Source organism: Lampetra planeri, chromosome 8 (genome assembly GCF_965212315.1).
Source record: "Lampetra planeri chromosome 8, kcLamPlan1.2.h2, whole genome shotgun sequence".
NCBI classification, from domain to species: Eukaryota; Metazoa; Chordata; class Hyperoartia; order Petromyzontiformes; family Petromyzontidae; genus Lampetra; species Lampetra planeri.
The window spans coordinates 872,140-886,889 of NC_136114.1; the positions used below are offsets into that span (position 1 = coordinate 872,140).

General features: G+C 47.6%; 1 protein-coding gene across 1 annotated transcript in view; it reads right to left on the bottom strand.

Annotated features, from left to right (window-relative positions):
• LOC144720439 (transcription factor SOX-5-like) overlaps window positions 1-14,750 on the bottom strand; it is a 236,143-nt gene that overhangs the window by 128,914 nt on the left and 92,479 nt on the right. The window contains exon 5 of the mRNA XM_078597241.1: window positions 14,284-14,352. Within this exon, the coding sequence (XP_078453367.1) occupies window positions 14,284-14,352 (69 nt within the window). The remainder of the gene's footprint in view (window positions 1-14,283; window positions 14,353-14,750) is intronic.

The window sequence follows — 14,750 nt, forward strand, 5'->3', positions numbered from 1 at the left end:
TTATTCATTAAAGACCACCGGCCTCGTATTCACGTTGATTTGCGGCTCTTGAGCTTTTTTTAAAATACCAAAATAAAAAAAAATGCCTCTTCTCGTTATGTTGGTGGCCGACTCCTGACCTCGGCTGACTTAGACGCGAGAGTGTGGTGTGCAGTGGAAAAGGTGGCGACCCAACTTTATTAAAATTAATAGGAAGTATTGTTAGAATTATGATTTATTCAAAATGAGACCAAGAAAGTGATTTTATTTCATTTATCCTGCACGTATATGAAAGTGAGAGAAAACAACTAAAATGCTGAGAGCTAAACGCGCAAGTTGGCGTGCGTGGCACATCCCGTGAGGTCATGAAGGCAACGCAAACAATATGTTGCTGCGCTATGTACTCCGGTGTGGTCACGCACTTGTCTTGATTTGCTCAAAATCGAGTGCAGCTTGGCGCCAGGCTTGCATTGTGCCACGCACAATCACGCGCCGCTTTATTGAAGTTCGGCGAGCCTCGAGGTGACGACCGCCAACAGCCCTTGGTGGTGGTGGTGGCGGGGGGGGAGTAACAAAAGCGCCGGGGTGTGGCCGGGCCTCCGTTATCGCGCCGCGCTATGAGGTTCCCCGTTCCCTTCACAAATAATATTCTTGTTGTTGTTGCATTCTCCCATTGTGCCCTCGCGTTCTCTGAAAGCAAGGCTGTTTACGCACACGCTAATGCTGTTTTATCGCGGACGCATTTTTCGCACCCGCGCAAAACGGGCGCGGAGATGACGGAAGCGTGAAATGTTCTGGAAGCGTATGGCGGAGGTGCACGGCGTTCCTTGTGCGTCTTGCCTTTCGTGTTCAGAAATGATTGCCATTCATTACACCGCAGCTATATATGTACGTGTGTAAGTGGTGCTCTCTTGGATATCTCTGGCTGGCGATTTCCGGTAGTCATGGCCAGACCGGCCTCCTTGGGGAAATGGCAGCCCGGGAGAGAGAACTTTCCCAGCCCTCACCCTCCCCTCACCCCCACTCCATCCACCCCTCACCCTCCCCTCACCCCACTCTATCCACCCCTCACCCTCCCCTCACTCCACTCCATCCACCCCTCACCCCACTCCATCCACTCCTCACCCCACTCCATCCACCCCTCACCCCACTCCGTCCACCCCTCACCCTCCCCTCACCCCACTTTATCCACCCCTCACCCTCCCCTCACCCCACTCTATCCACCCCTCACCCTCCCCTCACCCCACTCCGTCCACCCCTCACCCTCCCCTCACCCCACTTTATCCACCCCTCACCCTCCCCTCACTCCACTCCATCCACCCCTCACCCCACTCCATCCACTCCTCACCCCACTCCATCCACTCCTCACCCCACTCCATCCACCCCTCACCCCACTCCATCCACCCCTCACCCCACTTTATCCACCCCTCACCCCACTCCATCCACCCCTCACCCCACTCCATCCACCCCTCACCCTCCCCTCACCCCACTCTATACACCCCTCACCCTCCCCTCACTCCACTCCTTCCACCCCTCACCCCACTCCATCCACCCCTCACCCCACTCCATCCACTCCTCACCCCACTCCATCCACCCCTCACCCCACTCCATCCACCCCTCACCCCACTCCATCCACCCCTCACCCTCCCCTCACCCCACTCTATACACCCCTTACCCTCCCCTCACCCCACTCCTTCCACCCCTCACCCCACTCCATCCACCCCTCACCCTCCCCTCACCCCACTTCATTCACCCCTCACCCTCTACTCACCCTGCTCCATCCACCCCTCACCCTCCCCTCACTCCACTCCATTTACCCCTCACCTCACCCCACTCCGTCTACCCCTCCCCTAACCCCACTTCACCCTCCCCTCTCCCCATACCCTTCCCTCGCACTCCCCTCACACCAGGCACCCAGACCCCACACCCAGACCCCAGACCCCAGCTCCTCCCTGAGACCCATGAAGTGAAGAGTGTGCAGATGCAGACAATGGCACGTTGTTCCCTCCCTCCCTCCATCCTCCATCAAGCTGGCGCATGGCATAGCCCCGACCCCCACTGATTGATGTTGCCTCTGCTCTGCCCAGCCTTTGGATATTTATGTGGATTTCTAATTGTTTGGAAAAAACAGCTGCAAAGTCATGGGAACTGGTACTTTTCCATGACGGGCTTTGTTTAGGAGTCATAGCTCATACAGGTCCTTTATAAATAGCGGCGGCGGCGGCTAACTAGGCTTGCATTTGCGAGCGTGTCGGTGTGCCGCGATTGCAATGTACAATGTTCACAGTCACAACAAAAGCAATGACAGTATTTCAAGCAAATGGCTAATGCTTTTGAATTTTACTCTTAATGCTCAACCATCTCTCAACAAATAACTCACCCTCTGCTCATACAACACCAGCCATCCTTGACTACCCCCACCAAACAATGCGATGTTTTTGTAACGCAAACGTGAGCACAACAAAAGCTGAATTCCAGCATGGAACATCCTCTTGATTTTAGTTTTGGCCTCACCGCTTCTCTGAGCTTTTAAGGAAGGTGAGTGGTATGTGCACAGGCCCAACTTTAAAATAACAATAATAGTCAGGATATTGAGCAATGGATTCCAAATGGATTCCGACTGCTGGAATAGCATTACATAATAACGCATTGTTCATAACTGCTTTTGTGCGGCAGGGTGGAGGCACAGTGGTAATGCTTGTGCCTCAGTGGCAACGCTCATGCCTGACGGCAAGAATTCGATTCCTGACTCGGGCGATTTCCATGCGGAGTTTGAACGTTCTCGCCTTGCTCTGCAGTGTGAGTGTGCGTGTCTGAGCATGTGGCGTTTGTATTTTTTCCCTCTGTCCTGCGTGGGTTTCCTCCTGTTCTTCAAATTTCATACCATAGTAACAGCAACAAAAAAGAACAACTCTACAATGCCACTGGAATTGGCCAAAACTTCCTAATGCTGAAAAATTACCTGCAAATTACTCGATTGGGATCACACATAACAACAAACATCGCCCCAAACTGTGAACACTTGGCAGGACCCTCCTTAAAAAAAAGAGTCTTGAAACTCAATGAGGCTTTCCTGGGCAAAATAAGCATAAAGAAATAAAGGCAAACAATGAATATAGCAGGAATGCAGCATAGTAGATATTGGCAACCAAGAGCAAGACCGGAGCCAGATGGCTGGTGCAGAAGGGCCATGCCATGGAGGTGGCTGTCTCCAGTGGGAGGAAGCAATGGCCAGGTATGGTGGCATCCACGCAAGGGCTGTGGTGACCTTTTGACCTTGGGTTTAGGTGTACTATGCAAAGCAGTGTGAGAAAAAGAATGAGTAAAATGTGATTAACCAATACGAATATATTATTCCGCAGAAGCATTTATTTGTTTCCACAAGTTGACATATACCACTATGGTGGAATTAATTGTTGATTTGTTACCAAAAAAACGGGTTTCAACGTGTTGATCATTTCGATGCATGGTATTTATCACCGACTTGAGCTGAAAGTGCACCCTGGCAGGTGTTGTTGTATTCACTCTTTTTGGGAAGTGGCTTTGTCCCGCGATGAAAGTCATTGCACGTGCAGTGTTTGTTGTGCATTGCTCTCAAATGAGTGCCGCGTTTGCAATGGCAATGTGTCTCACTGGGTCATCTTTAGCGACGAAGGAAAACTTTCCTTTCATGCTTGCTCTATGTATATCTCTCCAAGACAAAGATACCCTGCAGAGCCTTAAAATACTTTTTGGGGCAAGTAATGTTCGCGAGCAGCACCTATGGATGCCAGCACGGCACACGAGGGGGTAGGTGGCCAGCATCACGCAGTATCGCCATATCCAGTGGTCCAAATTGAAATGTGAAAGTGCCATTGTCCGAAATGTCACCAATTGTATATATTTTTTTACTTGGAAGGTTACGGCAATGTTGTTGACGAGTGTGTTGAGTTTGTTTGCTTGTTGTTATTTGTGCTTGTGTACCACTGCCAAAGCAGCAGCAAATTTATCGGATAATGTGTGGAACCCATTGGCCCTGCAGCTCATGTTCATTGCCATTTCCCTCTCTGTGGGAGCATCAAGCTGGAGGAATAGGACCCGTTCTGAGAAGTGCCGTGGTACACGTGTGTTTGGTGTCATGAGAAGTGTCCGTACATGCGTGTTTGGTGTCATGAGAAGTGTCGGTCCAATGTTACGAGTCTATCTCGAACATGGTTCCATCTCTCTCCCTCAGCTACTCTTTGTTAATATCCAATCGTCCATAAGAGGTTTTATTTGGGGTTAGATCGCGTCAATATATGTCATTAAACCCGCCATCACCACCCGACACGGCCAATTAGTAAGGTTTCTCACGTGAACAAAACGTTCCAATTAGTTACCAGTTCAGCGAAGCGATGTGTTGGAGAGTAAACCCACAACGCTTACAATTCGTCACACTCATTCCTGCTGCTGCTTTCTTCACACGCTCCCGTCCCTTGCTACAACGTCTTCACTCATTCACGAGTTGTCTTCCCTCTGACGTCTCCCGTCATTCCTTATCCAACCGTTGTTTTTTTCAGAGTTCCGTGCTTTCAAGCTTTCGTTGCGATATTCTTGTCTCTTTACATCGCTTGACTTTCTCAAAATGTTTTGTTTTGTTTATAACAAGTGGTTCTCCGTTTGCTTTTAAACATTTCCCCCCTCCACGATAGTTATTTCATCGCTTGAGGTGGTTTAAAATTGGTTACTTGCTGATGCGTACGTTGATGTTGAAAACATACATTTTCCCCGTGAAATTAGCTTTGCCCTCTCCTTGGCAAAGTTGTACCCCACCAGTCTGAGGGTGAGCCGTGTTGACTCTGTTGAGGACAGGGACGCATCTACGATCTGGGGTTTGTACGTTCGAATAAAAATATCACTGTGTCGGCTTCTTCTGCTGCCATTGTGGAGATTCTGTTATCTCTGACGGAGACTTGTGTTGCCTCCGAAACGTCGTGATTTTTGTTTTTATTTTATTTTACTTTCTACGTGACTTTACCGAAAAAACCTAAGAAGATGATTCCTTGCAGTCACGAAAGCTTCAAATCTAGAAATTCTGTTATTTCCAGAGAGAAAAAAAAGGCATTCATATCTTGGCGTCTTCATTGTCTGCAAACCCGAATGGATTCTCACCTCTTTAATTCCTCGACCCAATGCCAGTCACCATTTCGCTTTCCCATCCCCACAACGCGTCACGCACGTTTGTGTTAAGTTCCCAATGCGATGTTGTAACACGTGTTACCTTCATCGAGAATATATATTTAATCTACAGATTCAGAATCTTTATTTAGGATGAGCTATGAAGCTCTTTTGCACAAATGTCCAGTCGGGGCGGGTCAGAAAATGCTTTATTGCAATCATCATCATCGTGGCTTGTTGTTCTAGCGTATGTGTGAGTTATCTCGAAACTGTAGGGTTTTGAGAGCCTCAATGTTCGCTGGGAAACTTCCCTGGTGAACTCTAAAACTCCCACCCCTCAACAATTACGACATCTCCCTCTTAAATAGAAATGGTTATCGCTATCAGATGTATGGAGTTCTCCATTTGTCCTTCTCACCACACCGATGCTGTGTGCTGATCTTTCTCAATTGTCTCCAGTTTGACAGCGGCTCGATCCTTCTGGCGGAGTCGACACATGGTGTGTCTCGATGGCCAAATCAAGACGGCGCCGAGTTCTTACCAAGCGATTCCTAACATCGCCGTCTCCCTACACGACCCTGCCCACTGTCTCGTTTGATGAGATGAAGGTGAACTGTGCGCTGGACCAACCCCCCCATGTAGGAGAGGGTCACCTGAGTTTGCGTAAATGCAATCTCTCTCTGCGTCGCGTGCGTGTCCCTCAGCAAACCATACCGACCAGCGTGGGGAAGTATGGCCCCGTACCCATCTTCCTGCCGACGACAGTGCAGCCTGAAAAATTCCGCCGTGCCGTAAATAGGCATCAACGCAATTTTTTTATATGCAAATCTTACCAAAACAAAAAAATACATCAAATCAAAAAGTGTGAGCCACACATAGTCCGATAGTGAATGAGTAAAGTGGGATAATTGGACCACTCTTTAATGTCAACAGGGGCGAGTGAATGTCCACTTTGCATTGGATGCAAGGAGAATACGAGACATTTCATTACTCTGTTGCCCAGTTCAGATAGCTCGGGCCAAAATCATATGAGGCTGAATAATTAAAATGATTGAAATGTGTGACTTGTTACTCATTTGAATGAATATTGTTTGTAAAAGTGCTGAGCTTTGCAATGACCTCGTCACTTACAAAAGCCGACACTCACTGTCCAATAACACGTGACCTCTCTTAGCCATGGGTCTTCACTGCTCCCCCCCCCCCCCCCCGTGTTCCCACACCCCTCTTGTGTAGCTGCATCCCTCCCCCTCGTCACGCATCCCACGATGCCTCTCCATCTCTACTGACTGCTCCTAAGGTGCTCAACACGAGCAGTAGCACCGTCGTGGAGAGAATATAACGCAACAGAATAAGGACACAGACAATACACCTCTTTCACATATCGCCCCCAGCCCCCCCTCCCCCCTCATATGAATAACAAAAGCATTTTTACACATCCCATCAGCCACACAGCCTTACGGGAATGCATAATTTCAGCAGACTTAAAAGTTAGAACCATTCCAGAGTTTTCTTGTGTTGAACCAATGCTTCTGGGGTTGTGCAACTCTCAGGGGGGGGGGCATTGTGACTGATGGGATGTGTAAAAAAAACATACCTACATTTTTTGATGTGGGGCGGGGGGAACATGTGCAAAGGAGGTGAATTGTCTGCTTGTTTATTTCGTGCAAGAAGAGCTCCTCTGTGCAGTAAAGATGTCTCGCCATCTACGCTAAACTGTCATTCCTTTGAAGAGTTTAACCAGGATTAAACGTGGGAAAATATCGTTTTGTTTGTTAAACCCTCAATGCGTAGCTACTATTTTTGTTGTACGGTTTGCTGGGGCAGCAGTTTATTTCTTTATTATCAATGACAAATTGATGGAGTGGAGTTGACATAAAACACACAAAAGAAATTTCCACAATGTCGCGGAGTTGGGAGCCACGCAGAATGACTGTCCGCCTGTCGTTTGTATTAAAATTTGGTGACAACTCAATTTCCAACGGGGTCAGTGGTGCGTATGCACGTGGTGTGTAAGCACGTGGTTCATATACACGTGGTGCATAAACACGTGCGTATAAAATGTACCAGTTTACAGCGTACACTATACCGTGTTATCGGAAAATAATTTAACAAAACCAAACATCTATCCCCCACCGCACAGAACTAAATATGAACCCTAAACATCGCCACAGAATGCAAAGGACCGTCCCTTGCCTTTGGCAATTTATGAATGAACAAATATTTGTCGCAGTTTTTAAACACAATTAAGGCCCTACGTGCCCATTGTTTACTTCCAACAAAAAGATTCAGCAGAAGCCACTTAGTGTAATAATTCGAACGTCGCTTTGGTAAGTTCCTGAGAATTCCAGATAAGAGGTCCCTGAGGTGACATTATGTAGCAAAAACTATAAGCAAAAGGAAAAAGTGGTGACCGCAGCGTAATGGCCCTGTCTTGTTAAGATCTTAAAAGAGGATCCTCAAATAAGATGGAAGCCAATTAGAACCCATTAGAGATACAGACTCTAATCAGATGATGATGATGCCAATGAAAGTATGCAAGTTATTTTAAAAACAATACAGATGAGGTGGCTCCGTGACCTGTGGGCTCGTGCCCAGCGGTGGGAGTGTAAAGGTACAAGTGCCACGATGGATCCTCTTCATCCTGCAGCAGCCGTTTCCCCTCCGAGGAAACGTCGCTCTGCAGGAAGAGGACCCATTCGGAACAGTGACGGTACGTGCGCGTTTGGCGTTATTAGAAGTTCTGGCATGGCGTACCATCATAATATAACGGCATATTTCCACCACTGCTCGTATCCACGTGCGCATTTAACTAGAATCACCAAAATGCCAGTGCTTGCATTGTTGGCCTTAAACTTTGGCTCCCAACCAGTAATGAGAACAGATTAAATTATTAATGACTACCGAAACAAATTCGCATCAACTTGTCTTTAATCAAATTCAGCCCTGCATAAATCTAAGTACAGTTTAGATGGTAAAAACACTAGTGTGCCATTATACATTAGGCACTAACTAAAGATCTGTTGCCATTTTGCAGTTTTGGTGAAGGAAGCCAATTTAAGAGAAGCAGTTCCGTGGCGTTGTCTGTGGTCAGTTTAGACACTTTTTTTATTGGGTGAATATTGTGAACAAACGGCATATCAGACACTATTACATCTAATCAGCATAATCATTGGATGCTGCTCGGTAGTCAGAAGGGAGTTACCAGATCCTCAGCCTCATGCCTCGGTATCCATTGAGCAATTTTTAAAAATCTCCACGATATATGTCATGTTACTGTTAAAGCAAGGGAACAGTACAGTGCCGCTATAATTCGGAGTTTGTGGTTAAACAGCGAGGTTTAAATGCGCTCACTGACAGAGTTTTCTATGGCTGTCAAAGGTGTCCGTTTCAGACGTAGGAGGTAATCACGGGATTTGATGAGTAAGTCCAGACTATGACAATTTAATCTCAAAGCAGAATATTAAATAGAAAATAATCCTAAAACGAATCCATCGGACAAATTTGAGAAACCGAAATGTTAAAAGTGTTGCCATGTTCACTATTGCACGTTTATTGACGTTATTGCATGGGAATTCATATCTGCAACTTTAAGTGCTTTACCTAATTAACTGAAGTTTTTATTTCATGTAAATAATGATAAAGCAACGTGAACTAAAATAAATCTGTCGGTGCGTGTTTCACTCGACTTTAATCAATGCATCTATGTAGTGGCCAGATATAGAACTCTTAAACAATCCCTTACCTTAGATATTAAACAGACAATTAATATATTATATGGAGCATTTTAATGATACTGTATCCAATGAAAGAGCATTGAATCCATTACACACGCTTCACGGCTGACCTCATGGCGCTGGAGGGAACAGAAATGGTAACCCAGGTCGCCCTTGCAAATGCGACAACTCTGTTCTCTAGGAGTTCTCAACTTCGTCAAACCAAATCAACGCGAACCTTGAAAACGAACTGTGTTTGGAGTGGGAGGCGTCGAGGCGTCTCGAACAATACACACCGTGGACCGGTGTTCAACATAATCGACTACTGCACTAACATCGGATAATTTATCTTATATTTTAACATATGTATATACTTAAATTACATTTTTCCAATTAATTTGTTCCATGTTATATGACATTTAACAGTTGACTAAAGTAATGACAAATCAACTTAAGCGTTTGGCAGGCACTTGCCGGATGATTTCACATGGGTCATTCGTTGAATTAGTCAGCAAATGATTGGAATTTGTTTAAAGTCCTTAGTCAAAATGAAAAAAAAGAGGAAAAGGTTAATATATAATTAATTATGCATCAATACGTTGTCTACAAAGCATTTATTAAATACTTATTGGGGCCATTTATAATTGACAGAAGAGGGACTTTAAACGATTGCTTACTCATGTGACTGCATGCAGACATTTACCTTAATTAAACCCAAAGACTGTACGTACGTGGGTGTTCTATCCATGATATTTATCCGATATTTTTTTAGCAACCCTTTGTAGCTGACGTCTTATAGAAGTTGCTCAATTAAAAATATTTCTGGAAATGTGCTCATAAATAAATCACTGTTCCTAGACACCATCACGGTCAAAACCCCCGACCAGGGTCGAAACAAACGCGGGCAATCGGCGGGCAGGCCGGACTCTTATGAAGCAACGCGAGAAGAGCGCGTGAGCCGCGGCGCGTGCAGCACGCCCCAACAAATATCCCCTGTGTAGCTTTAACAGAATTTTGGGGCAAGTGCTGTTAGCGATTAGCACCTACGAAGGCCGGCTGGGCACACGAGGGGGTGGGTGGCCAGCACCACCACGCCCGGCCGCCTTTGTCTCCCTAAGTGTCGATGTTTACACACCGCACAATGTACTTATTTGAGGCTGAGTCGACCTAGGCGAGGCCCAGGACCAGTTCAGATAATCATCACTGGTGTTTACCGTGAGCGGGAATTTAAACCCAGGTTTGCGGGGTTCATAGCGCAGCGCGCTAACCGTTGCATTACCGCTCCTCTCTTTGACACTCGCACATACAGCAACACATCCACTGGATGCTTGTACATAGCAGTACTCCACTAGGAGCAACGATATTACTAAAACATTAAAGTGGATCACTTTCGTAACGGTAAGCACCAATAGTTTAAGGCGATGTTACTTGAGCTCCTGAATAGCGTTACGGTGTTGTTTTGCTACGAGTTCAAGGTCTATCAGACGTAATAATAATCATTACAGTCGTCGTCGTGGAGAATATAAATAACAAAATAGATGAGCACACGATATGTCTCCTCCTTCACAAATCCGTATTTCGTTCACAACCCATCGGACACACAGCCTTATGGGAGCGCATAATTCCAGCAGCATAGGCCTCTCGGAAGCTCGTGAGGTCGACTGGTTGTCTAAACAACATTTGTTTTTTTCAATATAGAGCTATATATATATTTATATTCTCCACAACAACGCTTCTGATTATTGAGTTAAGTATTATATAATTGTGCGAAGATCTAGAACCCATATCTAACAGAGTGCATCATTGCGTGTAATCTTTGTCAGTCCGCCAGCATTGGTTCAAGCAAGCCTGACTGCTGATGAGACACTGTGTGTTGAAACCGATCCAGAGTTTGCTTGCACTAAATCCAATACTGCTGGAATGATGCATTCCCAGAAGGCTGTGCGTGTGGCCAATAGGCTGTGTAAGAGATACTTTACATTTTTATGTGGAGAGACGGACATATGAAGGAGACGTAATGTGAGCTATTGGACGTCACGATTGAGCAATATCGGTGAGCGAATTGTGAGTGGAAAACCAGACGGCTCGGCCATCGCACGTCTGAACATTGCGCAGATGACACGTAAACCAGGAACGCAATAACGTAAAATAAATATATGTCTACCGATGACCAGAGATTTCGCACGAATGAATAATTGCAACTCAAAGGGGAAGAGAGAGGAATTGTGGACGGCCAGAGCAAGGCCCTTCCAGGCACAGCTGAGAAAACTGCCCCCCCCTATTGTGCACCGTTGAGATGTATAAATAGAATAAAATTAGAGTTATTATGCTTTTTCTAGATAGCAGCTGAGTATAGGCCCCAAGACCCAAGGAGTTTAAGTGGTCAGCAACAAACAACTAGCACAGTCAACAACGCTGTAAGAGATAGGAGTGTACCACGTTTCTTGATTTGAGCGAGGTTGTTGTAGTAAGGGCTTTGGGAAAAAGAGATGATGATGGAGCAGGGAATTCAAACAGTGGAACAGTGCCAGAGAAGAAGCACAGAGAGAAGTGAGGTGACCTGCAGTGTGGTGGGTGAGTGGTGGGTGAGGGGTGGGGGTGTTGTTGTGACCTACAGTGTGGTGGGTGAGTGGTGGGTGAGTGGTGGGTGTGTTGTTGTGACCTACAGTGTGGTGGGTGAGTGGTGGGTGAGTGCTGGGGGTGTTGTTGTGACCTGCAGTGTGGTGGGTGAGTGGTGGGTGAGTGGTGGGGGTGTTGTTGTGACCTGCAGTGTGGTTGGTGAGTGGTGGGTGAGTGGTGGGTGTGTTGTTGTGACCTGCAGTGTGGTTGGTGAGTGGTGGGCGAGTGGTGGGTGTGTTGTTGTGACCTGCAGTGTGGTGGGTGAGTGGTGGGTGAGTGGTGGGGGTGTTGTTGTGACCTGCAGTGTGGTGGGTGAGTGGTAGGTGAGTGGTGGGGGTGTTGTTGTGACCTGCAGTGTGGTTGGTGAGTGGTGGGTGAGTGGTGGGTGTGTTGTTGTGACCTGCAGTGTGGTTGGTGAGTGGTGGGCGAGTGGTGGGTGTGTTGTTGTGACCTGCAGTGTGGTGGGTGAGTGGTGGGTGAGTGGTGGGGGTGTTGTTGAGACCTGCAGTGTGGTTGGAGAGTGGTGGGTGAGTGGTGGGTGTGTTGTTGTGACCTCCAGCGTGGTGGGTGAGTGGTGGGTGAGTGGTGGGTGTGTTGTTGTGGCCTGCAGTGTGGTGGGTGAGTGGTGGGGGTGTTGTTGTGACCTGCAGTGTGGTGGGTGAGTGGTGGGTGAGTGGTGGGTGTGTTGTTGTGGCCTGCAGTGTGGTGGGTGAGTGGTGGGGGTGTTGTTGTGACCTGCAGTGTGGTGGGTGAGTGGTGGGTGAGTGGTGGGTGTGTTGTTGTGACCTGCAGTGTGGTGGGTGAGTGGTGGGTGTGTTGTTGTGACCTGCAGTGTGGTGGGTGAGTGGTGGGTGAGTGGTGGGGATGTTGTTGAGACCTGCAGTGTGGTTGGAGAGTGGTGGGTGAGTGGTGGGTGAGTGGTGGGTGTGTTGTTGTGGCCTGCAGTGTGGTGGGTGAGTGGTGGGTGTGTTGTTGTGACCTCCAGTGTGGTGGGTGAGTGGTGGGTGTGTTGTTGTGGCCTGTAGTGTGGTGGGTGAGTGGTGGGTGTGTTGTTGTGACCTGCAGTGTGGTGGGTGAGTGGTGGGTGTGTTGTTGTGACCTGCAGTGTGGTAGGTGAGTGATGGGTGAGTGGTGAGTGAGTGGTGGGTGTGTTGTTTTGACCTACAGTCTGGTGGTTGAACACAGAGTGGATGAGATGAAACAGTCAATTTGATATACCGACACCTCAAATAATGATGATGTTGAGTTGAATGACTTGTATGGCACCATACTGGAGTGTGGTGGCTGCAGTATCTGCTAAACCCAGGACAAAAGCCTTATAAGCTCTGGCTTCAAACCTGGCAGCACGTCTGGCTGCTTGGTCCGTGTGTGTGGAACGTGCTGCAAGTGATAATGTCTGTGCCTTCTAGGTTCAACTCAGTAATTGCCCTTTAACTTGGAACAACAAGACCCTCCATTGTTCCCAGTGGCATGCTTTTGGCTGCACTGGAAGACAGATGCAACGTACACAAACTAATTTAGAATGTGCTTTGTTATTGGAACTGCCGTAAATATAAATTAAAAATAAAAGTTGCAGACAACTGACATATTTCAACGTTAGAAAACCCACGTGTGTTTGTCACTGGGGTGTATGTACTTGCTGTACTGTACACATGTTGGGACACAGCATTTCAGTTCGTACTGAGCATTTCTTTATTGTGTAAAATAATTCTTCTTCTTTCATATGGCTGCTGATTTAGATGCAAAGCAAGAACTACAATTGAACCATTCAGGTGGTCAAGCCAGACAATCGCGTCAGGAGCAGCAGGAGTGTATCACTGCGATGTCTCCTTCGTATTTTTGGATCGGGGCATTGCTTCGTCATACGTTGTACGGTCCGTTCTGGATGGCCACGGTCGCACAGTAACACTTAGCAAGCTACGTTTTGCTGAGCTTAAATCGAGTCGAATTTATAGTTTTGTGTAAGTAGGTCAGTGGATGGGGGGGCGTACCCCATGCCTCTATACGACGAATGCTGCCAGTCGGCAGGGATTACCACCACCACGAGCGAGTGAATCCGTTGCTGTTGTGACGTTGCATCGCCACGAGGCGCTCCCTCCCACGTAGCCACGTGGAGCCGCTGGGTGTCAGGATATCTTTCCTTCCCCTCATTGGCCTCACGGACACATGTGAGTGGGGTGGCTGTCGCCCCCCAACCCCGCCCAGAAGATCCTCCATCTTTGTTTCATTGTGTGTGCCCTCAGCAATTAATACTTCTCCACACTGCCACAGGGAGCGGCGAGCACACCTCAACTTCATCTAGCTCGACGAAGGAAGATGCGGAGAGTGAGACGCGGGCCTTGGGCAACTCAAGCGATGATGGCTGGCTTGTCACCCAACATCACTCCACAGACGCGGTTGCTTGCCATGGGCACAATGCCGAGGGCCCCTGACTTTCCTGCACACCCAATGGTATCCATCGACCGAATAACGCACAAACTCATGGGATCCATAATCCATGGGAAGAACCATGCACCCACTGGCACTTGGGTGACAGATAGGAGGTTATTGTGCTGTACATGTGCACCTATGTCCAGTGGTGGGAATGTGAATGCAGAAGCGCCGCTATGAAATATATTTGTCCGGCAGCAGACCTGGATCACTGCCGTTTGCCCTCAGCTGAAACACCGCGGGGGTAGGAATAGGAACCGTTCTGGAAAGTGCCGGTAAGCCGCACATTTTTGACGTTATGAGATGCGCTGGCATGGCAAGCTGTCGTATACCGGGCGCATGGCGACCACCGGCCGTGGTCGTGAGTGCGCGTGTCGCTCGCGCAGTGAGGCCCTCGCGCCCTCACCTGTATTTGCTGCTGCAGCACGTTGATCTTCTGTTGCTGCTGCAGGAGCTGCTGTTGCTGGCGAGCGATCTGTAAGAGAGCAAAAACGCAACATGCTCGTTAGCGTCGTCATCGTGGAGGATGCAAGGGGCAAAACAAATAAGCGGACAATATGTCGCCTCGTTCCGCATGTCTGTTCTGCCACATAAAAAACATAAAAAAATATTTTTTTACACGTTCCATCAGACCCTGCTGATGAGACACCAAATGTCAAAATGTGTCCAGAGTTTGCTTGTGTTGAAACCGATGATTCAAAACTGTAATGATGATAACCCATGAACGAATGCTGCTGAATTTATGCAGTCCTAGAAGGCCGTTCGGCTTATGTGTAAGAAAACAACATCCTTGAGATGCATTTTCTAAAAAGTGATTGAGTGATCAGCTTGGCAGGAGCATAGTTGGCCTCCGGGATGATACTGAACGCCGAT